The sequence below is a fragment of the Bidens hawaiensis genome, unplaced genomic scaffold (genome assembly GCF_021521415.1).
Source record: "Bidens hawaiensis isolate Kalapana, Puna unplaced genomic scaffold, B.hawaiensis_p1.1 tig00005080_1, whole genome shotgun sequence".
Lineage (NCBI taxonomy): Eukaryota > Viridiplantae > Streptophyta > Magnoliopsida > Asterales > Asteraceae > Bidens > Bidens hawaiensis.
In genome coordinates this window covers 755264-782422 of record NW_027491324.1, presented here as the reverse complement: position 1 = coordinate 782422, position 27159 = coordinate 755264, and the positions used below count along the sequence as shown (strand labels likewise).

Sequence of the window (27159 nt, the reverse complement as noted above, 5' to 3'; positions counted from 1 at the left end):
CACAAAAATTAAATAACACAGTCAACTTGCTAAATTAGATAGAGTCATTGTAAAATCGTAATTTGAATCGTTTGAATTTCACACAACAAAACGTGATTCAAATAGTTTGACAAGTTTTGCTATTTGGAAACGTTTTTAGAGAACTGTAATTAGGGAGCAAAATACGAAAAATACTATAACTAATTAATTATAATTTCTATTCATAAATGATATATTCAATCATAGAAAACTTACCAGTTAGTAAAAATTAGTAGTTATTTCCAAGATTAAAATTATATAATCAAGTCAATTGTTTCTCAAGAACTTAAATGAGTCAAAACGGGTTAGGTCAACCTCGAAACATATTTTTGTACCGTATAAGAAGTGATACCAAGTTATTTATAGTAACCATTACATAAGATATGATTTATTTATTCCAAAATAAAAAGAAAAAAATATTTTATTAAATTTTCGAAAAAGAACATCGAATAGGTATCAATTATGTCATATGAACACAAAATTGTAAAAAATCTTATATAAAATTTGAAAAAGAACATTTTATTTAAAATTACAAAACAAAATTAAATAGTTATGCAAGTATTTTCGCTTAAGTATAACAGAAAATATTTGTAGTGAAAGTGTTTGAGAAGCCTAAAAAAAGATTAGGTCAAAAGAAAAGAAGATTTATAGGCATGCGAACAAAAAAAAGTTTGTAAATATAATTATATTTTTGTTACACAGTCAAAATTATGGCGGCGCTATGGTTTTTTCATAACTATTTTTATGACTATAATTTCATATAAAAAAATCCTAGTACATATACATATTTGTAAGAACAGTAATCAAAATTGGTTAAACCTGTATAAGATAGATTAAATTATAATAAATTAAAAATTCAGAAAGATTACGAATTTATTATATATGATACCTTAGACACAAGAAAAATGATGAATGGTAGGTGATGATTCAGATTCAGTTCCTATAATTAAAGATTGGTTTACAGTTTCTCAAATAAACATTACCAAACTCCAGAAAAATGATTTAGGGTTTCCGATATGATATGAGAGAAATCGAAGAAAGCCATTAGTTCTAGTCGCCAGTGATTTTGAAGATGAAATTAGAAGTTTCTGATTTAGGTTTTCTAGAGATGAAATTCGAAGTATTGCCACCAGTGATTTTGGAATTTGGAATCAATTTGGCAGATCAATGAGAGGAGAGATTGGAATGTTAAACATTAAGAAAGAGACAAGAAATAGGGTTTCTGGAAAATCGCCAATGTGTTTGTTCAGGTTATAAGTAGTTAACTGGGTCAGGTAAGGATATGAACCGCATTTGTAAAAGGAATGTGGTGGGAGGCGGGAAATTGAAATGAATGATGGGCTAAAAAGAGGACACGTGGCATAAGTAAACATTTATTTATTAATTGGTATAGATGCTTTTCAAAACTAAACTTCAACTATTTAGAGGAGAGATTAAAGTGCACTTAGAAAATGATTAAAGTGTAGAGAAAAAGAAGAGCTTTCCAAAGTAAATTATTAATTTAATTTTGAATTATTAAATTATAAATAAATTTTAAGAATCCTGTTTATTTTTTAAAATTAGTAAAATCAACCAATAGAAATTGACTAGATTGTATTTCTTTAATAATATTTATAGATTGTACCTTAATGATAAATGAAATAAAACGCAAAGTCGGTTACTTGTATCTAGGGTTGTCCAAACCACTTGTCGCTCGCTTGGAAAATGCCTGCTCGTTTTTTCGCTCGACTGTAAACGAGTGCCCCACTCGATTTGGTTTGTAAACGAGCCAAGCAACAAGTAAAAGTCTGTTTGGCTTGGTTCAGCTTGAATATTTTTAATTTATTTTATATATAATTATATATGCACAAATATGTAATTTGTTTTTATTAAATCTTGAATATTAAAATATTAAATATGAAATATAATTATTTTCTAATTATTGAATATTTTCAAGTACTTTAAATAATTGATAAGTGAAAAAAGCAATTATATTTAGTATTCAATATTTCAATATTCAATATAATTATAAAAACAAATTATATATTTGTATAAATATAAATATATATATAATTATTTTTGAATTATTAATTGTTTTATATGCATTATATCTTCAAACTTTAACTTTATAAAAATTTGCAAGCTACTATGTAACATCTCGGATTTTTCGTATTTGTATTCGTTTAAGTTTAAATCAATTCGGGAACGTAATTTGGATCTTCCGAACTATTTAAAACATGTATTTATTGGTATTTAACTTGGTTTAACTTATTTTATAATTTCATAACTTTCAATTATGCCAAATAGCCCTTAGAAACCTTTAAAATCACTTAAAACGGCTAAGAATCGTATTTTCGAGAACTACATGGACTAGTTTTGCCAATTCTTTCCTATTTTCGATTAAATTAACGAAACATAAACTCCAAGAAATGTTATAGCTGGTCCAATTTCGTTTTCTTGGTGTCCAAGCCAAATTTTGTTAGTTATTGTACTAGATTTTCTCATTAAATAGCTTATTTTGTTTACTAATTTGTTTTTAGCATCCAAATCGCTTATTTTTGGCATAAATCGGGTAAACTAAGGTCCAAGAAAAGGATTATAACTAAAATACAAGTCCATATTCTTAAATTACTGATAAATCACGAAATCTTTGATATATTACATCGATATTCTCATTAAAATCGTATTTTGTTACTTAAACGAGTAAATCTTCCAAATATAGTTTGTTTTTGTAATCTCTATATAAAAACATCATAATTCTCTGCCACAAACCTGTATCCTAACCCTAGAGAGACCTCCTAGCCTTCACCTACCTCTGACTACCGCCAAACCCTTCGGTTTTTGCTTATTCATTGAAGATACAATGCTCGTTTGTTTGACTTTGCATGCGTATGGACCTTTGACTCATCATATCTTTTGATTCTTTCACTTTCCAGGTAATTTGTAAACATAGTAATCATTCATATACATTCCCTGGTCAATAACCTTCAATCAATTTCAGTGGTTGAAGGGTGTTGACTGGTCAAATCGTTTAAAACTCGTTAAAGGGCAAAATAGTCAACAAGTTTGACTATCCGTTTTCTCATACTTCTGGTCGGATTCAACGTTCGGTCCAGAAGATTTTATTCTCGTAACATGGTTTTAAGGCTACTGACCAAAACTCGACTTCCGACTCGCTGCTCGGATTCTGGTCAGTATCAACTTGCTTAAATCTTAAATATAACATAACTTGAGTTCTAAACGTCCGTTTGGGTTGATTCCAGCGGCAACAAGTTCGTTTTTACTTATATTATCATATCATAAAGTCTTAGATTCTGAATTGTTTATAGCATTTGACATGTAGTGGACGACTCGCTTATTCGTTAGCTCGCTTATTCATATATATATATATATATATATATATATATATATATATATATATATATATTCGTTTGTCATTAATCTACGGTGAGTTTAACCATTTCCCTTTTCATACATTGTTTTCAAACGTTTTGGGGACATATGCGTACTTACTCATATTTTCTATCCTATATATATATATACACACACACAAAATCGCAAACATAATCATTGTGTGAATATCAGTTTAATGCTATTTGCTAATTGCTACATGTTGAATTGTTTACTTGACGACATTTGGAGATTCTCATTTATGATCATATGACCGTCTTAGTAACCGGAGCCCGATTCGCTTGGCGAAGGTAAACCGACAATTTTAGTCATTGTAATCAATGCCCGATTCGCTTGGCAACGATTCATTGGCACACTAGCGCGATTTGGTTATATACATGTTTTGTTATGATTTGATTGATTACTATCACATGGTTGGTTTGCGCATTTATCACTTATCATTTATCAATTATCTATTATATATATATATTATTTGTTGTGTCAAAATTGGTGATCATCTCACTCAACATGTGTTGTTGACAAACTCCATTTTCTACGCATATGCGGGTTGTTTGTATTGAAGATTGAAGTTGGACACGTAGTCAAGACCTTAGGATATAATCAAGATAAACATTATTTGAGTTTATATTCATATTTGTAATTTGTTTGTTATAATTGGATAATGTGTGTATTATTTGAATAAAATAATTAATTAGATATTGTCACATTTTATATATAATAGTATCTTCGAGCTGTGAGCAATCGGATCACGCCCTGCATTTTCACTTTAGGTTGGGGTGTGACATACTACTAGTTTTTCTGAAAGCTAATTTATATTCATGTATATTATATTCAAATTCAAACTTGTTTTTAAAAAAAAAAAATTAAAGGGAAAAAAAGAAAGTTAATGCACAAAAACTTGCTCGATAGCGCTTGAAAAATGCTCTGATTTTGTCTCGGCTTGATTTTTAGCCGATTGGCTCGGCTCAATTTGTAAACGAACCATGTAGCGAGCAAGCCCTCGCTCGGTTCGACTCGGCTCATAAACAAACCTACTTGTTTCCTACATGCGTTCGAGTTGTTTGCGCATGTATTTTAATTGATGTACAAAAGTGAAGGTTCTTGTTGCTTATCAAACATTTATTGGTGGTGAGTTTTTTTTTTTAATTTTAGTGTAGTGTGTGAACAATGTTCTTATTTACGTTGCGTAATTTCTGCTCGTGAAGTTTAGTTTTATTTGTTTTCCCCTTTTCTTTTACGGTGATAGGATGATAAGGTATAATCCGTAAATGTCCTGTTGAAGTTGATTTGTACAAAATTGGCATGCCGAGACTTATACATGAAACGATAATGCTAGGGGAGGAGCATGGATAGCTTGTGATATACATGTGAAAATGTGAGTTGTTAAAAGTCACTTGATGGAAGAAAAATGTGATCCGAAAAAACTATTTCATTTATTCCCAAGGCCCAATCGATAGTAAACCCTTTCCCTCTTCTATAAGACAAACAACACAACATCATCCTCCCACCTCTTTTTCTTTTTCTTTGCTTCTGCATTAGCATTAGGGTTTTCGATCAAGGGTCAAATTTGTATTGTATTCTTCATTTTCTATTGTTTATTTAGTTTTGATTTCCCGAGAAAGGGCTATGACGATCTCATGTGATAAGGTCTCGTTCGTCGTAACGGTGGTTCATAATCAATCCCCTTGCCGACCATCCTGTTATATCACCACCCATAAACTGAGCCCATTTATTTTAGCTGGCCGATGATTAAATATAAAAATTGACAAGCATATGTCTGAATCAAACCGTGTTGTTAATTCTAATCTTCTCTATGAGGCCACTAATTTATTATTTGCAACCGTTTGTTTTTTTATTCTTTCTTAGTAGACGTTTAATGTACAAACCAATGATGATTAGATATGAATTTGCGTAATGTATGATTAATCATGATTACATTAACTCTACTGCCTTCCTTCTGAGGTTTGTTGTTACGTTTTCATTTCATTGATTTTGAATTTATATTTTGAGAAGTTCAGATGATGATTAAATTGCATAGTTCAAATGATTTTCTGTGATTAGAAATCTGTTAAGTCTTTCGCTCCTATCTGACGAACTCTCAAATTATATTAGATTATTGTTTTTGTTTAGTAAAAAGTCGGATAATATGTGATAAGGTCTCGTTCGTCGTAATGGTGATGAACAGTTACCTTGCCGACCATTCTGTTATATCACCACCCATAAACTGAATCCAGTATTTATGTTTGTTTTTTTCGGGCAATTGATTAAGAAAAAACTTACACAATGACAAGCATATGTCTGAATCAAACTATGTTGTAAATCCTTTTTAATGATGCCGCTTTATGTTTTATTGAAATTGTTTTCTTGGTTTCATTATTTGCTGGTTCTTTATTGTTTTTCCTAATGTGTATTGTGGTGCAGGTTTGTCATGAAATGGTACAGGTCTTTACGGAACATTACGGCTTTGAAGCTAACTTTTAGGATCTGAGCCTATTATTTGAGCTGGCTATTTGAGGCTAATCTTTACAGAGTGTATATGTAACTTTTAGTAGTTATTTTTTCACTGATGTTCTTTGGATTAGAAAATTAGGGCTTTTGTAACTGAGGGTAAACATTATCTCCAATTAGCCTGCACAAATGATAGGTTCATATCCTAATTAAGAAGCATTTCCTATAATTTAAAAACTTTATCTTAATTGCGAGACTTTTTATTGTTCTTATGTCATTTGGCTTTCTTGAAATTATGTCGCTTTGCTACTTTGGGGGTGTTTGGCCTAGCTTCTATTTTTTAGCTTATATTTATATTTTAAAGTGACTTATAGCTTATTTTCTATTATTAGATAAACTTCTTTTAAGTGTTTGGATTACTTTATATTTTATAAGTTGATAATAAGTTGTTAAATCTACCATTCTTTAATTTGTTAATAAGTTGTTTTAATAATTATTAATCCACCCTCATTCGAGAGCAAATGAGTAACTTACAGTTTTTTCAAATAAGCTAAAAATTTTTTAAATAGGCCTTTTCAAATTAGCTTATATTATATAAGCTTATAAGCATAAGCTTAAAAAGTCAAAACAAACACCAAACTAAGTTTATTTTGTAAAAAGCTAAAAAAAACCTATAAGCATGCTAAATAAGCTAGGTCAAACACCCCCTTTGTAAATTTCATCTTAATATATAGAGGTGTAAGAGCATTCCCAATCCATCCTCTAAAATTATGTGAGGGTTTGTAAATTATTGGGTGGGGTTGTGAGTGGTTATGAGTGTAAATTATAGGGTGGGAGAGAAAAGGTAGTGATTTTTTGTAAATTTGGGAAAAAGATAGTGATTTTTTTGTAAATTATAGGATGGAGAGAGAAAAATGTAATGAAAAAGGTATAAAAAACTAGTATTTAATTGAACATGAAAGAGAAATATAGTGTTTTTAGTGTAATTATATGATATATGTGGATATAAGGATAAGGAACGAGATGAGAATGCTCTAAGAGCATTTTTATCCTACTCCCCATCTCTAAACTAAAAATTACACTAAAACTCACTATATTTTCTCTCTTCATTTCAATTAAATAATACTTTTTATACCTTTTTCACTAACTTTTCTTTTTCTTTCACAATAGAGGGTTGGATAAGAATGCTCTAACAATTCTAACTAATGCAATAGTCCACGGCAACCAAATAACTAGACACAATTTTATTATTTGTTTTTATTTCAACTACTATATCATGGTGTATGGATTTACCAAGTTTTCTTTGCGGTTCAGTTCTATTTATAGTCAGTACAATAATCCATCATGATTATGTAGTTTTTTGCTTTTAACGTGTTACTAGCATACGTAGTCGTCCTATGTGTACACTATTTGTAACAAACTATACATGAACCGATAACTACTCTCTTATTTGAAAGTTCATACCAAGAAGAAAAGGCTGCCAACCTCTTCTTTTTTGTAATTTACCTAGCAAATCAACTGTTCTGCAGTTATGATACTCTAATTTGTAGCTATTAAAAATCACCTGCTCTTTTGTAATTATAGTATTGTTGACCAACATTCATACATGCGTTAACTAGCTTTGATCCGCCACAATGCGTGCGGTCACCAGCGAGTTAGGTTAGGAGCTCACAACGGTGGGTAACATAAAGTGCAGATGGCTTGACCCATATATTTATTTTAAAGTTTAAAAATTGGTTTACTAGAGGGACTTTGTGAAGAAAAGATATCTGAATCTACGTTGTAGGAACCAAATTTCTAACCTTATGTGATTATAATGAAGATAAGCTTGTTTGATCATTATTCCTTTTATCTTATATCAAAACAATTAACTATCATTGACGATAGCATTAGAACCCTTGGAGAAGAAGTAAGCTAAAAGATAAAAGGTAATTGAGTCAAATATTCTTTCATAGCAAAACAAATTTATATTAAACACCCCTTGATATCATAAATAAGCATACCCTCCTTTAACTTAATTGTCTAAATAATAATAATAATAATAATAATAATAATAATGTAACAATTAATCATTAAGATGTAATACTCGTAGGAAAAAAAACAGGGAGAACTTTCAAGCGACAAAAATATCGTAATAATGGATGACCAACCCTGAAAAAAGAAGTATTTAATAATAAATATCAACCACTCTTGAAGGCAAGTAGCCTTCATTTGTTTTCGTGATCATCTTCTATCAAACAAGCTCATCTCCCCACCAACTTACTTTCATTTTTGGGCCTTGCGGTCCTTCTTGTCCGAAAAACTCAGGAGGGATCTTTTTCATAGCTTTAGTGAATATTTGTTTCAATGGCCATGGTATCTCCTTTACAAAATCATAAGTTAACTTAGGACCCCATCTCCCTGTATAATCCAACCATGGTTCGTTATTGTTTCCAAAACTCACAACATTATAGCTTGACGCGATATCCATCACGTTGTTACTTTTTGCAGCGTCATCCCTAGCACCAAACCCAAAATGGAACCCAAGCCGGACAATTTGTGATAAGCTCATTGTGTAACATTCGTATGTCGGTTGGATCAAGCTTGCCAGCCAAATGTATATGAGAAGATGGACTAGGGTAATGTGCATGACCATGCAAAGATGCATACACCACCGGTCTAGTTTCATTAATGAGCTCAAATTCACTAGGCGCTAGCCATGTTCCCTTAGCATGTTGTGATAGATATACCGCCTTTAGAGCCCCGTTAAAGTTATCGACCCTTAACGTTATATCTTCCCAATCGCTAACATGCTCCCCAATAATTCCTATGTCAATGGACACCAGTCCCAGTTGAAACCTCCCTCCCCCGTTGAAAGGGTAATACAACCATATGGCTAGATCGGTAAACGTACCCCTTGTGCGGGTTTCACATGTATGTAAGCGACTGCACTGGACAAAGACCCTTTTCGTACCCTTTCACTGGAAGGCTGACTGAAGGGAGGTCTAGAAATGCATCATCCGCTGTCCCATCGTTCGGAAGGTTATCGCCATCGTTGATCACCCCACTTGGAGGTTGACCGAGTTGGTGTAGCGCCTCCCCTTTTTCAAAGAACCACAAAACCGATGATGGAAAGTACTCCTCATCAGGATGGTAATAAACTAATGGGGCGTAAGCATTGATCATTGTACTGATTTGTGAGGGATTAGGCATAGCAGAATAAGCGTAATTCTTGACCATCTTCAAACACGCTAACTCGTGTGCATTCCAGCCATTTCGCGCCAAAAACATACCTGTTGGGACACTTCGGCCTCTAGTTTTTGGTTTTGTGGTATGCAAGTTAACCATACTTGAACTCATCCCCATCTTATGCCCCCATATCCATTTGCCCACCTTGGTTAACTCCGTGAAGTCGGATCTAACACACTTAACCTTGTCAAGTGAGGGCTTTTCAGGCGAAGTCGTGACAATGTGACCTACGGCTTTATAACCGTAGGGCGCAATTGGGAGCCAAATGTAACCGTCTTCTCGCCTGCTTACGTTCAAACCCTCACTGGTCCATATAAGAGTGTAGTCTATGGGACTCTTTAGTGCACCATGTGATGGGTTACCTGTGGTGTCTTTAGCTACAAGAACTGCTGTAACCATGGGCTTAGAGTTCGGTTTGCAGTAGTGACCGATCAAACTGAAGCCGGTTGGGATGGAAGTTGGTTCATAAAATGTTGCACCAAGACCCTTTGGACCACCACCGTGTGTTGTCCATATTTTCTTGAAGTACAAAGCTTAATACACTTTTAATCCTCCAAGATTAATTGCCCCTTTTCCAAAATCCCCACCACCTGCATGTAAACAAATTTATATATTGTTTAGAAAATTAATGTTTTAAAACATAATAAAGTAATTAATACACAATTAAACTATTAAGATTACAAATCTAGTAATCAAAATATTACAAAGTATAAAAAAACACACAAGGTGCTCATTAATTCGGAATCAAACTTATCAATTCAAGCCCTGAATATATATATATATATATCAAACAAATTTTAAAAAGCATCATACTTTTTAGCTTAATACATCTGCATGCTATTTAAAAAAACAACTATATGACATCAATGACAGAAAATAAAATAAAATCTTATGAATATGTAAGGAAATACCTAAAGGATATGAGACTGATTGACCAGGAACACCAAATGATACGACATCATTTTCAGCATTAATATTGCTAGGGTCAAACAATGATGAGAAATCATTAAACGCAGATGTGGTGCAAACAATCTGAAAGATTATGAAAATTGTTAAACAAAAATAAAGTGAGAAGCTAGAAAGAACACCCGCCATTTGATCACGAGTCATTCTAAAGCTTTGCATAATATATATATATATATATATAGGAGAGAGATCTTTTGAGAACCATGTTGAGTTGTAAGATCTTAAGAACTCCATTCTAGGCCACACATTTAATTAGGTGGATTGGAATATATAGTTGAGATTAAATCTGACAAAAAAGTCAAAATATGAGAGAGAATAAAGATGCAAGTGGTTACACTAACTTTTACGTCCGTTACACATGTGTAAAAAGTCGACTCGGTGCGTAAAAAATTATGTAATTTTTTTACGTGTATATAACTTACATATATTACGCATGTGTAAAAAAAATCGTTACACTGAGTTCTTTCGAGTTCTTAAAACTCAAAGGGGTCTCATTTGAAAGCTCCTCATATATATATATATATATTATTGTACGTATAGTAAGTACTTTTTTACCATGGTAATTATTAATTTGATATATCCCATAAAATATTTGAGATATTCATAATCTCCTATTATTGTTATATATTCCAAGTAGTTATTGTTTCCTTATTTCCCTTTGTATTGCAATATTTAAACACATATGGAACGTACAATACAAGTTTATAGGGTGGTGAAATTTCTCCTTGTCTATAGTATTCAAGTATTATTGTTAAACAAAAATGAAGTGAGAAGCTAGAAAAAAGAACACCCGCCATTTGACGAGTCATTCTAAAGCTTTGCATAATCTATATTATCTATATCTATATTAATCTATAAAACATATAGGCAACTTTTGATCTCTCTACGCTCTCTCTCTCCTTCAGACGACCTTAATATAAATTGCCAATTGAATGTTGTAGTGGTGCAATCAATTGACCCGTTATCTACTTGCTTACATGACATTACGATCATATTGAAAGCAGATTATGAAAACACATATTTTGTTACAGGTTTGTTATTTCATTTATCTACAATTCATGTGTTATGATTTTAGATCGAGGCATATTATGACTTTATGTATTTACATAATGTTGATCTTAGGGAATTTTGGGCCTAGAGTATATGTAGAAGATTGTATATTTGAAGATTTAACCGTTAGGTTTAGTGGTAAGAACTTAATTAATTCAACTCATTTGAAGGGTTTCATTAAATTACATGATTTTATAACCTTGTTTTTATTTGTAAATCAGTGTGTACATCCAGATAGTGTGATTAGATGACCTGCATGCAGGGAATTTGAAGGTATTATTTTTTCTTTGAATTGTATTTCATTAACTTTAAGATTATAATTATAAATAGTTAATATGGTAATACTAATAGTTAAAAACCAAAAGTCTTCGAATGGTTATTACCCTTTTAATCAAATGTTTTGACATATCTACAGTCTAAATTTTTTAGCATTTTCATTCCCTATTGCTGTATTTATCTTTACATATAAAAAAGAATGACCGAGCTGATAGATTTGAATTCGGCTTGGTTGTAAACGAGTAAGCAGGTTGGTTCGGTTTGTAAATGTTTGGGCTTATGCTTGTGTTAGATGAGCTTGATATAAAATGTTTTACGGGTTGGTTCAATTTGCTAAAGGGGCCAAGCATTAGTTAAAAAAATGCTCGCTAATTAAAAATACAAAGCTGAACCCAGACCAAAAAACTGAAGCCGAAAGGTGTTAAAAACGGCTTTTGGTTTTTAATTCAGATTGAGCCCAAAACAGACCTGCGCCCCTCCATTTTAATTACATAATTTAGTTAAACGTTAGTCCCAGTCTCTTACAAGAATCGTTTTGTAGTATGATGTGGCCACATCCAACACGGGTTCGGTTAGCTCACTTGAAAAGAAGACAGAAGACAAGCCCATTAGCTGTTGCAAGTCTTGGTAAAACTAATAAAGGTGAACTTGATCAAATTTAAATTTTGTATGTGCACTTAGAATGACAAAGATATGAAAGTGACTGTCACATGTAAGCGGCTCCCAGTTATGTGACGTTGATATTTCTCGCGATTTGTGCTCAGATTACGACTATTTTCGGCTTCCATTTTGGAACCCAGGCAGCGGTGGTGGCGGATGAAAGAATGTGATGTTGCACACGCCACCTTTGTGGCCCCGGTTTTGATTGTCAATCTCAGATTTTGATTGTTCTAACGGCGGAGTTGGCGAATATTGTTGTTTTTCCTGCATTATATGATGTGCATTTTCTATCAAGAGTTTTACATGTGGTGATGTAACAATTGATGAGGTTATGAGCCTATAACGGTCACATGAGGCTCCATTGTTAACAACTTTGTTACTTGAATCTATGAGGCAATGATGTGAATTTGAGCCTGCGAGTTTTGTTTGCTACATCGATACAATTTGATGGTTTGTGCTTTCGTGTTCTATGTAATTATTTTATTGACTTATGGCATTGCAGCCATAGGTCTTTAGCTCATCCATTGTAGTTGTTGTTGTTTAAAGACCATGGACAGAGTTGAATTAATGAATCACCTTGGTCTTTAATGTGTTGCATTATGCAACTATGACACATTTACCTTGCATGAGGCGTGACTATTGCTTCTATTTTAGAGGCGATGATGAAAAAACTGCTAAGTTTATTGTTTTGGCATGGCAATTTAGTTGTAGCCATGACGACCTAGCGTTTATGAGCCTTCTAAGACTTTCTTTGAAATTACGGTTTTACGGTTTGTGCTTTCGTGTTCTATGTAATTATCATGTTGCTTCTTTCATACGTGGGTTAAAAATATGGGCAATTATCATTATTTTATTGACTTGTGGCATTGCAGCCATATGTCTTTAGCTCATCCGTTGTAGTTGTTGTTTAAAGACCATAAACAGAGTTGAGTTTATGAATCACATATACCTTGTATGAGGCGTGACTATTGTTCCTATTTTGGAGGCGATGATGAAAAAAACTACTACGTTTGTTGTTTTGGCATGGCAATTTAGTTGCAGCCATGATGACCTAGCGTTTATGAGCCTTCTAAGACTTTCTTTGATGAAATTTCGGTTTACGCCCCCTCCATGCGGAAATGTCGGTCATTCAAAATGCAAAAAAAAAGCCGCATGTGAGACATCGTTTTGGTATCTTCCTCCTAGGCCCTTTTTCCCTTTATTTTAAAGGGAGCTCATAAGTTGCTTGATAAAATGCTTATAATTTATTTTCACATCATTATGTGCAACTATCATCTTACCTGTACAAAGATAGGGTTTAGGCTTAGCTATATGAAAGAAAAAAGGCTTGACTTTGAAGAACTTGCTTTACCAAACTCCACAAAGGTATTGTTTCTCTCATAGCACTTCCAAATTAATTTTTAAACCATATAATACCAATGTTTCAAGTAGACTTTGACAGCGGCTTTAAATATACGTGGATTTACGCGAAGTTTAATACCTCATTTTTTGATTTAGGTTGTTATATTGTGAGTTACTTGCCCACCCTTATCTAGATGCCTCATTATGCATACTATTTGTCCAACTATTAGTAAGTCCACAATGACAGTGGTCTAGAAATTGCGCTTGTTGTCCACGTGACCCATTTAAGTGATTCAAACCATTTGGCTCATTTGAATTCGTTGACCCGTTTTGAATACACTTCCAAGTACATTTCACTTTGATCGAGTTTGAAGTTTGACATGTTCATTTGTTTCCGTTTTGTCTTCTAAATTATCTTTGCTGCTATTGCTAAGATAGATGGTCGTTTTGCAGGTAATGGAGATATTGAATTTGCCACCCTTAATTGATGCAGCTCAAAAGGTTTATGTTTTACATATCATAATAAATTGATTGCTTGTTTTTCCCTCAGTTCAATTAATTACAGAAAGTGAAAATGCAATGGCCTATGCTTATCTTGACTTCATCATAGCAAAAGTCAAAGTTAGTAAATATTTAATTAACATTTTTTAAAAACATCTTATCTTTGTGTTTTATTTGTATTATTAATGAAATTATGATTTTGCAGTGATTGAAATTGGTGAAGGTGTCGATAAAATGAACAGCTTTTAATAGCTTTGAGGGCTATCAACGAGCGCATAAGAATGGGCTTATTTGGCTTTCCTGCTTTTTTCATGCTCTATGAACTTCAGATGAGTGTTGGAGATTATTAATGAACTTAAGAAAGTGCAACTTTTAGGTGATGCTAAAGTGGAGGAGTTGGAGATTAACATATTTTTTGGGTGAGTGTGATTGATCAAGAGTCATGACTGAGAATACAAGTTTGAAATATTAGGTTTTGTGTTCTGCCACGCCACAAACACAAAGCTACTATAAACAATGTTGGTTGTTTTTTGTTTTGCCTCAAACATGATTTTGTTGAACAATTCCAAATTGATAATTGTAAATTGGTTGTTTTTAGTTTACTTTGCATGCCTTTTATTTTGCCTCACACAAAACTACTATAACCTATTTTGGTTCCCTTTGTCGGTACATAACAAACCAAACCCCTACCAACCAAATCCTCGTCGCCTCTCCCGCCGCAATGCGCGAGCACCTCTACTAGTATGTGTGTATATATATATATATATTATTGTACGTATAGTAAGTACTTTTTTACCATGGTAATTATTAATTCGAGATCTCCCATAAAATGTTTGAGATATTCATAATCTCCTATTATTGTTATATATCCCAAGTAGTTATTGTTTCCTTATTTCACTTTGTATTGCAATATTTAAACACATATGGAACGTACAATACAAGTAGAGGTGGGCATACAAACCGGTTAATCGAACCGAAACGAAAACTGAACCGTAACCGAACCGGTTTGAACACGATTTATGAAAACCGGTTTTGAGGACCTGTAAACCGCCGGGTTAGGACCGGCTTGGAGTTTCTTAGGTGTAAACGGGTTGAACCAGATGGGTTGGAACCGGTTCAAAAAAAACCTGTTTGACCCGGTTACAAACCGGTTTGTAAATGTAAATTAGTGGTAGATATTTATGTGCATTCAATGTCTTTTAATATGGTCATTTTCAAATGCAATCATTTAAATATGCCTTAAATATGATAAGTATTTTAATGATTCAACCAAATACATTCCATGTTTATCATAATATCATTATATAATATAATATTGAGACTATATTAGAATATTTTAAGTCAAAGTTCCAAATTTTGGAGTAAATAAATTAAGAATAACCAATGTATCCGTTCAAAACCAATATGGAAAACCGGTTCGAATTACAAGTGCATTTAATTTAAAAATATAAACTAGTTTTTCTTTTTGCATTTAATACATTAATTGGTGCAAGTCTCAAACAAATAAAGTTTGCAAGTGCCATTTCAAATTCCAACACAAGCAACATGCAAAAATGGTTTTAAACCGATTCAATAAAAACCGGTTGGGAACCAACCCGAACCGGTTAGACCAGTTTGTGACTTCCATTGCAGAGACCCGGTTCAGATTCAAACCGGTTTAGACCAAAACCGGTTTTAACTTTTTTAACTGAAAACCGGTTCGGTTTAACCTGAAACCGGTTTAGGTCAAAAAAACTGGTTTGTGCACCTCTAAATACAAGTTTATAGGGTGGTGTTCAAGTATTATTGTAGTTTTGTTTGTTACGTAAACTATACATTGACCACATGGAGACTTCTTTAATAAAAGGGATCTTTTTTCAACCGACACAAAATCTATTCTGTAATAAGAATTGCTTAAGTTTGACATTTAAGCGATAATTATATTTTAGGTAATAAAATGTTGTGAATAGTCATTAATGTGTGCATAACAACTTAATAGTTAGGGAAAATTCCAGAAATGTCTAATTAATAGAGAAAGATATTTTTGTCCTTTTAAATAAAAGTTTACAAAAATATTTCCTACAAACATATCTTTGACGACGTGTTAGGCCGCAACGCGTCTTTCGTGTCCTGTTAGAGGCTAACATGTCTTGAAAGACGCGTTAGAGGCTAACGGTCGTGAAATTATATATAAATTTACATATTAAAGGTCGTGAAATAATATATAAATTTATATTAGAGGCTAACATGTCGTGAAAGACGTGCTAGAGGCTAGCATGTCGTGAAAGGCGTGTTAGAGGCTAGCAGGTCGTGAAAGATGCGTGTTGGAGACTAACAGATCGTGAAAGACGCGTTGAGGCCTAACACATAGTCAAATACGTGTTTGTAGAAGACATTTCAGAAACTTTTATTTAAGTGGACAAAAATAGAATATATCTTCCTTAATGGGACATTTTGGGAATTTTTTCTAATAATTAGCATGCTTGGTAATTGAAACCCAAAGTTTAAAGCTTGGATTATTTTGCAGTTTATTATAAAATTTGGCTTAAACAGGTAATGCCGTAATGGGTTAACAAATTAATTTAAAGAGATTATATTTTAAAAAATAAATATGACTAACTATTTTTTTTCCGAAGTTCGAATTTTATGTAGAAACCGGTAAAAAGGGCAAACAAGACGCCCCTCTCCACAAGCCGAAGAAAGGCCACACCAAAAGAACTTACATCATCGCTAACTAGTTTCGATTTTGTTGAAACAAAGATTAATGTGTTTTGATGGATATTGTGTACATTTTATTACGTATATTTATATTTGATTAATTGATTATGATTATGTTTGGTGAAGTATGAATATATGAGGTATGACTATATTATTAATTAAAAAAAAACTGTATTATTATATGTCTCTAAGGTAGCGTTTGGTAGAAGGGAATGGGAGGCAGAATGAAATGAGTCATTCCAAAAGAATGAAAAAAAAACTATATTTGGTTATCATGTGGTAATGAAATGAACCATTCCATAATAAATAAAATTCCTTCCAAATATAGTATTTTCGTTCTTTAAGGAGTATGTGTTTTTTTTTCTATTCATTCAAAGAATGGAATCAACAACAACAACAATAAAATATTATAATTATTATTATATTAGAATTATTATTACATTATCATATTATTATATTATCGTTATTAATTTCATTATATTATCACTATTTTTTATATTATAATATAACAATTATTATATTAGAGTTATTATCGTATTATCAATATTATTAAAATTATTTGACAAATCAACGCTTCATAGCACGCATGCGTGATTCAACATTTTTATGGTTATTTTTATTCTCTTTAGTGGTCTTGTTGAAGCTCGCATGTCTTAAAAATGAGTTAATACGAATATTCATATTAATAATATTATTTAGTAGTAGTGGTAGTGGTGGTAGTAATAATGATCATTCCATTCCTATATGGTAACCAAACATGATAATGAAATGGTAATGGTCCATTTCATTTCTTTGTACATTCCATTCTCACGTTCATTCCATTCCTTCATCCATTCAATTACGTCATACCAAACATACCCTAAGTCTCTAACCAATACAAAGATAACGATATTGCGTGTCAAAAGGGAACCATTTGAGGCTAAAAGAACTGTGCAATCAAATATAAGATACGCTTTAATATCTAATTAATCGCTTAAAAGTTTGATGGATCTTAATGTTTTCTTGATAGATCCCAAAGAACATTAAGAGGGAGGATGTTCTTTGTGGAATTGTGCGTGATTCGAATTTCTGTTCATAAATTCGGGGCATCATTCATTTATCGCTTGTGTTAATAATTACATGAATCATCAAAGTACATTTTTAATCTACATATGATTCTTAACTTGTAACGAACCTATCTTTGATAATTAAACATTAGGTACCAATTATATTGGTGCCCGCGCCTCGCAGTGGGAAACGCGGACCATAGTAATCACGTAATAGTTTATGGGTGTTAATTTTTCGGTTTGAAACCGTAAAACAGTTCAAACTGGTCATCGATTTGATTTCACGGTGATTTTTATTCTTTAACTTTTGACCGGTCGTTTTCAATTTTCAAAGGTTTTGTTTTGGTTTTCAACAATAAAAAACTGTTACTAACGGTTTGCTCACGATTAACTTTAAAATCATCAAAACCAGACCACAAACACTTACACACACGTAAAATATGTTATTTTTTAACTAAAAAAACCATAACAATATCATACTCAAATTAAAGATAAAAATATGCCCGTTTTTATGGTGTAATTAGTTTAAAAATATTAAAGTATGAAAAAGTTATTACGCTTAAAAAATCATTGGGGGGTGGGGGGGGGGGGGTTAAAAGTGAAAATTAAAATAAGATATAGGTAAAAGATTAAGGGTAATAGTTGTAACTATTATTTATATTTACAAGTGTTGATTATAGTTAATGGGACAATATTATAACTATATTAAATAAACGTGAGTTTTAATGCGATAATGACTCTTTTGTCCTCATTCATGATTGTATCATGTGCAATATTGCTTATAAATCCCTAAATATGAAATGTCTTAATTTGCCCCTCTTTGATATATTATATAGGGTTAGGTTATAATAGGAAGTATAGTTTTTGTAGGAAGGATAAGAAGTAATCTTGTCCATTAATTTTGAACATGGAGGGTTGAGATTAGTTTAGGAGGAAAACAAGTGTGAGCATAAGGGAAATGATATAAAAGAAATAACACATTTGTTGACTTTCTCTCTCCACATGCAAGGCACATGTCAAATTCCCCCATCATTTTTAAACGTCCATAACATTTTGTTACTACGTTTTTATTGAAAAACAAATTCACCATAATAACGAGTGTCTTTTTATCTTTAATATGAGTACCATATTGTAATATAAAAATTAAAAAAAATTAGTGGGTTTTTACAAATTGTGTTTTACCAAATTGTGTTTTACAAAATTGTGTTATACAATATTATTTTTCATTGTGTTTTTTTTTAATTGTGTTTTTTCCATTGTATTTTTTACATTGTGTCATACAATTTTGTTTTTTATTGTTTTTATCATTGTGTTTTTTTTCATAGTGTTTTTTTTTCATTGTGTTTTTTACATTGTGTTTTTCATTGTGTTTTTTTGAACTTTTCCGGCGATATGGTGGCGGTGGGTGACGGTTGTGGTGGCGGTGGGCGGTGGAGTGGTGGTGGTTGTAGGAGATGAGTGAAGATATAATTGGGTTTTATGTAAGAGGGTTTTAAGATTAAAGTAAATGAGTTTTGATATTTAAGTGTTTGACTAAAGTACCCTTCTTCCTAGCCTTCTTAGAAAAATCAAACTTTTTATTTGAACCTAACCCATATTATATATAGTATAAATATAAATAGAGATATTAATTGTGTCACGCAATCTTTCTTAGGATTAAATGTTAAGAAAGATTTTTTCATGAAATTCGGAAATTGTTGGTTTGAAAGTTCATAAGAGTTTAAAATTATCTAGTTATTGTATAAGTCTAGGCTTTCTATATGGGTTTTGGATTATCATCTTTTGTGATTTTGACATTGTAAATTGTAATTGTTTAAATAAAGCAAATTACACGTTTACAAACTATATAAATCAAATGATGGAAGGTTTATAACATGACCACACTGGTATCTTTCACGACATGATCTATAACAATCATGGACGAAAAATTGCTTCAACCAACAACTACAATCTACATAATTCAAAATAGTTGATCATTTAAAATATGTACAGAAAACCATAAAATTATAGTCCAATTACATAATATTTTGAACTTATATAAATTCCCAATCCAAAAAACTTTTTATAACGAATTGTTTTTTGAAAAAGATTCCCTCACTTAATTATGATTGTTCCCTAACGTGTAATTATCAATAGTAATAGTAATTTGTAGGCTTGTAAACAAACCAATCTTTCATTAAATCGTTCATGAACTTCGACATGAAGTTCTTTTATATTTATTTATTAAGTAATTAAGGAACGAAGATGAAAAAAATATTTATTTAGTTAAACAAAAGAACATCAACACATATTTTATTGGTTCATAGATGCTCGTGAAAGTTCAGCTTTATTCTTTCGTTTACGTTTGTTAAGATGCATTTAAATTTGTTAGGCTCATTATCTACTTTTATTAATTTTTTAGGCGTGGCACATTCTTGTTTACATTTCCTTTTAATTGATTTTGGCTCATTTATGTTCGTTCATCTATATTCAGATACATCCGTTCATTTACACGTGGGTCATCCATTTATATTGTTAATGAACGAACATAAAAAACACAAATACGTTCATTTTCTTAAAAAATGGAATTCCAGAAAAGAAAAATCATTCGCTTTTTTTTTTTTTGTATGTGTTCAATCGTTTGTTCAATTGAAGTTATGGACAAACATGAACAAGTTCCGTTCATATATGTTCGGTTCATTTACAGCCCTAGTAATTTGGTTGTAATTTGGTTGTAATTTGAGAATCATATGATGCACATATGAAGATACTTTGATTAATATTTCATGTAACAATGAACACAAGTGAAAAAAAAAGATGCATAAAATTCAAGACAACTATTCAATTTGACCAAGAACCTCCTCCCTTACAAAAGATTCTTCTTTAATTTCATAACTGAAAACTTCAAGATCCCAACAAACTTTTAAAAAGTTAGTTAAATATTAAACTCGGTCTTTTCAAGTTCTAACGGTTCTTAATAGATCGCCTCAAATGGCCCCGCTAGAGACAAAATTTGCGAGCCCACCAATATAGATAAACATAAAATCTTTTAATTTCGCCGACTATAAACTTTTTAGTTTATCGTTGTTGGTCCCAAGCCCGAATAAAAGAGGAGAGTTTCATCAAAAGACCTTAAATTTTGATTACGTTTTAGTCCCCACAATAGATTGAGCCGCATCATCTCAAACTTGCTTCAAGCACTAACACGAGACATTATTTAAAGTTATGCAAATTACCCAGTGAATTTGTGAAGTGTTTGTTTCTTAAACCAATTGAGTATGGGATGGAAAAGCTAGACCTCACTGCATTTTAAGTTTTTAACTCACTTAAGCTTTTGTCATATTAAAGTCATTCAAGTTTGCTTTTACTATTAGCATACTTTTATGTCAAATCAAATAAACCTATTAGCTTCTATTGCCCAATCTGGGTATGATACATGGCTACATTATGGCTTCATTCCATGACAAAGTTTTGTCACATAAAATTGATTCTTTTGTATAATTATTGTTGTCACACCCCGACTAGCAAAATGCGGAAGCGTAAAACGGGAATGTAACAGACACCTCTGGTATCAACACATTGTTTATAAAGAAACATTACAAACTAATTTACATTATATTACATTTCTTCGTTCTATCATTGTTTTATAGTCTAGGTGGTACAAACAAAACTAGTTCGTTAACTAAACGTTCTTACTAATAACGCCCTTGCTTCTATTCACATAGCATCAACCACACACTTCAGGTAAGTAACAGATCACCCAATCATTCCGATTTAGGTACACCTGAAAAGCAGTTTAAAACGGGTCAACTACTATAGTTGGTGAGTTTCACGAGTTTCAAGAAATCAGTAATGAGTATTCACAAGTCAACACTTGTAATCATGAAATAAGTATGTATGTATGTAAATGATGTAATTATGCTAAGCTACAGTGAAGCCTTGACTGTATGTGCTGCGTGCATCCATTTCCCACGCTCAATCAACCACTGTGGCCCCTTTCCGCCACAACATGCCCCGGTAGCTATGTCTAACACTACATAGCCTGTTTGTATAAATATGGTCATGTGCAAACGGCGCTATGTGACACGGCAACCAGGTCGATTCCGTTTGGGTTTGTCAAACCAATAGTACTATTCACAAGCCACCGGCTCGAAGTTAATCACTGTGATCGTGGGGACTTTCGTGTGTTAGCACTTAGATAATTCACATCAGTACATGTTTCAGGTATGTATATGTAATCAAACATGCTTTTCACTCCAAAAGTTCGTAAAACAGTTTAAAAGTGGGGTCATGAAACTCACTGTTTAGTAGATATTCAGTACTGTATCAGCTCGTGGTTTGATCGGTCTGCTATCAGTAGTTCCTATAATCAATATTATAATAATATTAATATTTTAATATTATTATAATTTCAATACTAAACTGGGCTGTATAACTAATCTGGGTGTAGCTGGAACGCCCAGAAAGTGGCAATAGGCTTAGGTTGTGATGTTGTTCAATGTCTAATATTTAAAACTGAACTTGGCTCAGACTCCCGTTTTCCTAGCTGGCCAAGTTGCTCGTTTACGCGTTCAGAAAGCAATTATGGGAAAATAAGCTTGGGTAAATGTATTGGTTAATAAAATGATTAAGTTATAAAAAATGATCACATACTGGGGTCCCGGATTAGCCACGGGGCCCGTTTCCGTTTATTCAGTTTGATTTAAGAAGAAACGCGCACAATCCACCCGAATTGTCTATGTTTCTCATAGAAAAGTTCATTTTTACTTAATTAGTCCAAACATATGATTTTTGATCACTCTTGGTGTTTTGATTTTTCCGCAGGTTCATTAGTCGCGAACTTGCCGGTTGTTATAAAAACTGAATTTGTTTAATATTCAGATTAGCATAATTAATTAACCGTTAATAATTAAATTATGAAAATTTAACCACTTATCAATTAAAATATGTAGATTTTATAAAAATATTTCTGGAATTTATTTATTGATTTGTTCATTTATAAAAATTCCTTTTATCAACTATAATTCGTCTGAAAATCGTCCGTTTACCCCAAACAATTTCCAAAAATTCACCAAAAATTCCTGAATACTCAAATCATGCCCCAAAACAACCTGTATCAATTCCAGAATGTAAAAAGCTCGTGCGATATTCTTTTCGGCCCAAATTCGGCTGTAAAAATTCACACGAACGCAAATAAACAAAACACCTTTAAACTTCTCCAAATGATCCCAAAATTCATATGTGATAAAAATACATCAAATATGTATTCCCAGAAAAATTTCATAATTTTTGAAGTGTTTTAGCTATTTTTCCCAAATAAACGTCCCAATTCGGTAATAAACTCGCCAAATATTCTCGGATGGTCGAAAAATTACCAAATTTGAACAGGGACTCATTGACATGGTCCCTGATGTCCCTGAAAAATTTTAAGTCCTAACAATATGCACATAACAACCGTAACCTAAATAGCCCGTAAGCGAGTGTTTCGGCATTACCTTAGCGGGTTTGGCTAGTTTCTGACCTTTTAATCAAGTTTTCAGGTTCTTGTGCTTCTAAGCAAGCTAGGTATAAGTCCTATATCATAAACCAAGCAATATTTCATCAACATAACAGCCCTTAAGTTAGGGTTTCGGCTAGTGCACAAAAACGAACTTTTGAACCGTAAAAACGTCGTTTCAACCCTTTAATCCGTGTTTATGGCCAAAAAAACTATCAAAACAGGTTCCTTACCATGTGTATGATCAAAACATGTTTATGGACCATTTTTAGGATTTTTACACGGTTAGGAATGATTTTTAGTAACCAAGACATGTTTTTATGGTATTAAACAAGTTTAAACAAGTTCAAAAGCTACTTATTTAAGCTCTTACCTTAGGTTTTCTTGCTGTTTTTGGCTGGAGACGAAGTTGTGTCTAGAATTTTCAAGGAAATGATGTTAAAATATCTTGGATCTAGTTTAAATATGAAAGAACTAAAAGGGGGGGGGGCTGCTGAATTGCGATCGGGATTATATGGGCCCACCTTGGGCTCATTTTGGCCCAAGTTTTTGATTCCTCAAGACCAAATACGAAAAGCCCGGTCCAAATTTAGTTCGGGTTCGGTTTTTGGCGCGAAAAACTTATCGGGTGCGTTAAACAGCGCGAAAACGAGTGTTTTTCGGCTAGTTTTGTGTAAAATTATAAAAACATACTATATGTTTGTAAAAATCAAAAATATTTTCACGGATCGCTTAAAACATTTCAAATAAGTGTTTGGTAAGTCTTTTTCGGCTTAACGGATGATGCAATGCTTGGTTTGTAACTATCTTTCGCGTTTAAATCTATAGCGGGCGGTTAAACGAGCATGTTTTCGTTTAACTTGTTTGCTATCAAACTAAGACCATATTTCTAATATTTTAGCTTGTATTGATCGTATATCACTTATAGATGGACCCTTGAGATATCTGGGTCATAACCCGACCTGTTCGGTTAATCGTTCGTTTGTTACGCAAAAGGCGTTTATTTGCTTAATCGGTAAATACGTACTGAGGTGTACCTTGTTTTGGCTCAAATGTCACAATTGTACTATTGGAGGATTAAAATGACTTAATAATTATTTTTCACACATTATTATGGGTAGGTGCTACTAGTGATTTTGCTGTTTGTGGGTACTTGAGAGTAGAAATAAGGTGGTAGTGTAGGATTGACCGGTTCATGGGTAGTATTCATGAGTGCCCCCCCCCCCCCCAAAGCCCTTTCTCTTAACGGGTTAGAGATTTTAATATTTTTTTTCTTAACGGCATTTTTAACACCTAAAATTCAATATTTAAATTTACTATCATGTCTATGAAGGATAAACAATATACTACTAGACTAATAGATCATGTGTAACATTTAGTAGCTATACTCAAATGTGGACATGAGGTTTATAGTATTTATTAATACATTTAGCATACCATTCTTGTAACATTCGTTACTTTTCAAACCCGAAAACATGACCCGTTTCAAATTTACGAATTTTTATTTTTTTTAGTATTTTATTTTTATAATATGTTTTATTATATTCCCAAGTTTCGTTGATGTTCGTCAAATGTTTTCCGACTCGGTTTATCGTTCAAAGTATCTATGTTCATCAATGTTCAATGTTTGTTCAATTGTTGGTACGTTTATTCGTTTACATATCCAGGGTCAAATGCGTAATATCCTAAAATCTAAATTTTAAAGCATAAGGCATATTAGTCTTAAAGTTCAGGGTTATAAAGGAAAAATACAAATAATAAAACTGTTTGAATAAAAGTTAATAGTTGAATGGCTGATTTTGTAACATTTTTAAAATATAATATATTAACCCAACCCCACCCCCTCCTTCCCCGTTTTCCCGGCAACCCTCCGGTCACCGGAATCCGGCGCTAGAGATCTCCGTTTCACCTTTAAACTCATTATTTTATTCCATTAAGATAAATGAAAATCACTAACCACTGGTATTATACTATAATTAACCAGTTAATTTGATCATATTAACCGATAACTGCCCATAAATCCCGTGACTACGGCCGGCCTTAATTCTGGGAAATTAACTTCAAGATTTGACCACCTCGTTGCAATTCACCTATAAATAGGACCTTGCACAACCTCTTCTACTCGCTCACATCCTTCTATCACTCTTAACCTCTCTATATTGGCCGTAATCAACCTCTTGCTTCCGTTTTCCGGCGAACTACCAATTCCAACGAACCAAGGTCTTAAACAGGTAATCATAATATGCAAATGACCGATTTTCAACCAATGATACAAACCCCTAAGCTTAATTCATCGTACATGGAGCCGATTTCTCCAATTGAAAACCTAGGGTTTCAATTGGAGAAGACGAATCTAATTTGTATATATATATTATTGTTTTCCATGTCTTAACGAATATCTAAACTGGTCCAGTGGCTGAGCTTGTGTCTTGTTAAACTAAAGACCCGGGTTCGAATCCCGGGTCAACCGTTTTATTATTTTATTAATAATAATTAATATATCCTTTAAACTTATAGTATATTTAAATAATAAAAACCATACCTCTAACAAATATATCCCCTAGATCAACTGGTTAACACGCTTCACTCATAACACTCAGACTCGGGTTCGAAACCCGGTTCAAGCATTATTTAGTTTTAATTGTTTCTGTTATTATTATTAATATATATATATATACATATATATATATAATCATTTTAAATTCATAAATAAATTATAGAAATCAGTTTAAGTTAATTAAAAATTATATTAATTAAGTATAAATTCTATCTCACCCTTTTTCACTTGAAAACCAAACTTCCACTCTCGTAATACGTTAATTAAAAATCGCTAAACATCCATATCGTAGCATTTAAAATATTAAAACCCATTTCCGTTAACACGTTAAATAAATATCTAACTTATAATTATTAATTCTAGAATACCGAACATGTTAACTTTGCGTCTTTGTCAATAACTAATAGTATTATAACATTAACCGCGTTTCCGTTAAAACATAAATATTAAAATAGTAATCAAAATCTATAAAAGTAGTAAAATAATTCCTAAATTTTCAATATAAGCTTATACAATATTTAACCCCGTTAGATTATCAATTGAGTCTCGTTTTTTTTATTTTTCGTTGTTAGTGTAAATTGCTCTTTTGGACTTTTGAGACGCTTTCGGGTTCCTTTACCATTCTCAATCTTTTCAGCAATATTGGATTTCTTTATCACATCAACTTATAAGGTGAGTTTTCATAACCCCTTTTTACTTTTACACGTTTTGGGGTGTAGCACGTCCAAACTTGGTTTTCTTGTGTCAAACTAAAATTCACATGCGTGTCTTGTATGTATTTGTTTTGTATCATATTGCTTGTAAACTGTGTGATTATGTGCTAGTTGTTTACTGTTTTTTTTTATACACATATCATAGTGGGAGGGTCCGACGGGACGTACCTGCTCCGTCCATTTGTTAATGGCGGTACCATACACATATTCATAGTGGGAGAGTTCGATGGGGCGTACCTGCGCCGTCCATTTTTAAATGGCGGTATCATTATTTTATACTCCAAGTAGCGCGGCGAACAGGGGTTCCTCAGTAGATTTAACTTTTGTCAAGCAAACGGGATTATCATGTATTTACTTTTCTTTGCTTTATGATTTAGGCAATACATCTTGACTTGTGAATTTTACACTTTTCGTATTATATATATGCAAAACTATATGAATTCTAACCAACATTATTGTTGACTGATATAACGTTTATTATACTTAATTCCCGTGTATATTTTATTTATTATTTTATTAGTTTTGTTCGGTTTCTCGTAAGATTTATATACTACTAACATGTTTTTATGTTTTAGGTTTCGGGTTTTAATTTCGGTAAAAAGAGGGCGAAAAATGAGTAAAAACAAGCCGAACCGGAGAACCGACGCATCAGGAAACGAACCGGACCGAACCAGGAGTGAACCGGACCAGATAAGATGGACCAGCCCCCCCCCCCTGGCCGAAGCGCCGGACGACAGGGGAAGGAGAGCCCATCGCGCAGCGGGTTGAGTTTCCAGAACTTTCGTTTTGTTA

At 32.5% G+C, this 27159-nt stretch overlaps 1 protein-coding gene, 3 non-coding genes and 1 pseudogene across 4 annotated transcripts; 4 read left to right on the top strand and 1 right to left on the bottom strand.

Annotated features, from left to right (window-relative positions):
• The first annotated feature begins 5029 nt into the window (after window positions 1–5029).
• Window positions 5030–5135, top strand: LOC143628896 (small nucleolar RNA Z43). Its single transcript, XR_013152834.1, has one exon. It is a non-coding gene; the product is annotated as a small nucleolar RNA Z43 (small nucleolar RNA).
• A 156-nt stretch (window positions 5136–5291) lies between these two features.
• LOC143628897 (small nucleolar RNA U83) lies at window positions 5292–5373 on the top strand. Its single transcript, XR_013152835.1, has one exon. It is a non-coding gene; the product is annotated as a small nucleolar RNA U83 (small nucleolar RNA).
• Window positions 5374–5417: 44 nt separating this feature from the next.
• On the top strand, window positions 5418–5507 carry LOC143628894 (small nucleolar RNA snR60/Z15/Z230/Z193/J17). Its single transcript, XR_013152833.1, has one exon. It is a non-coding gene; the product is annotated as a small nucleolar RNA snR60/Z15/Z230/Z193/J17 (small nucleolar RNA).
• A 40-nt stretch (window positions 5508–5547) lies between these two features.
• LOC143628895 (small nucleolar RNA Z43) lies at window positions 5548–5640 on the top strand (annotated as a pseudogene).
• Window positions 5641–8763: 3123 nt separating this feature from the next.
• Window positions 8764–9483, bottom strand: LOC143628887 (hypothetical protein At1g04090-like). The gene has a single exon (XM_077098340.1). The coding sequence runs from the start codon at window positions 9481–9483 to the stop codon at window positions 8764–8766; it is 720 nt and encodes a 239-aa protein (XP_076954455.1).
• Between the last annotated feature and the right edge of the window lie 17676 nt (window positions 9484–27159).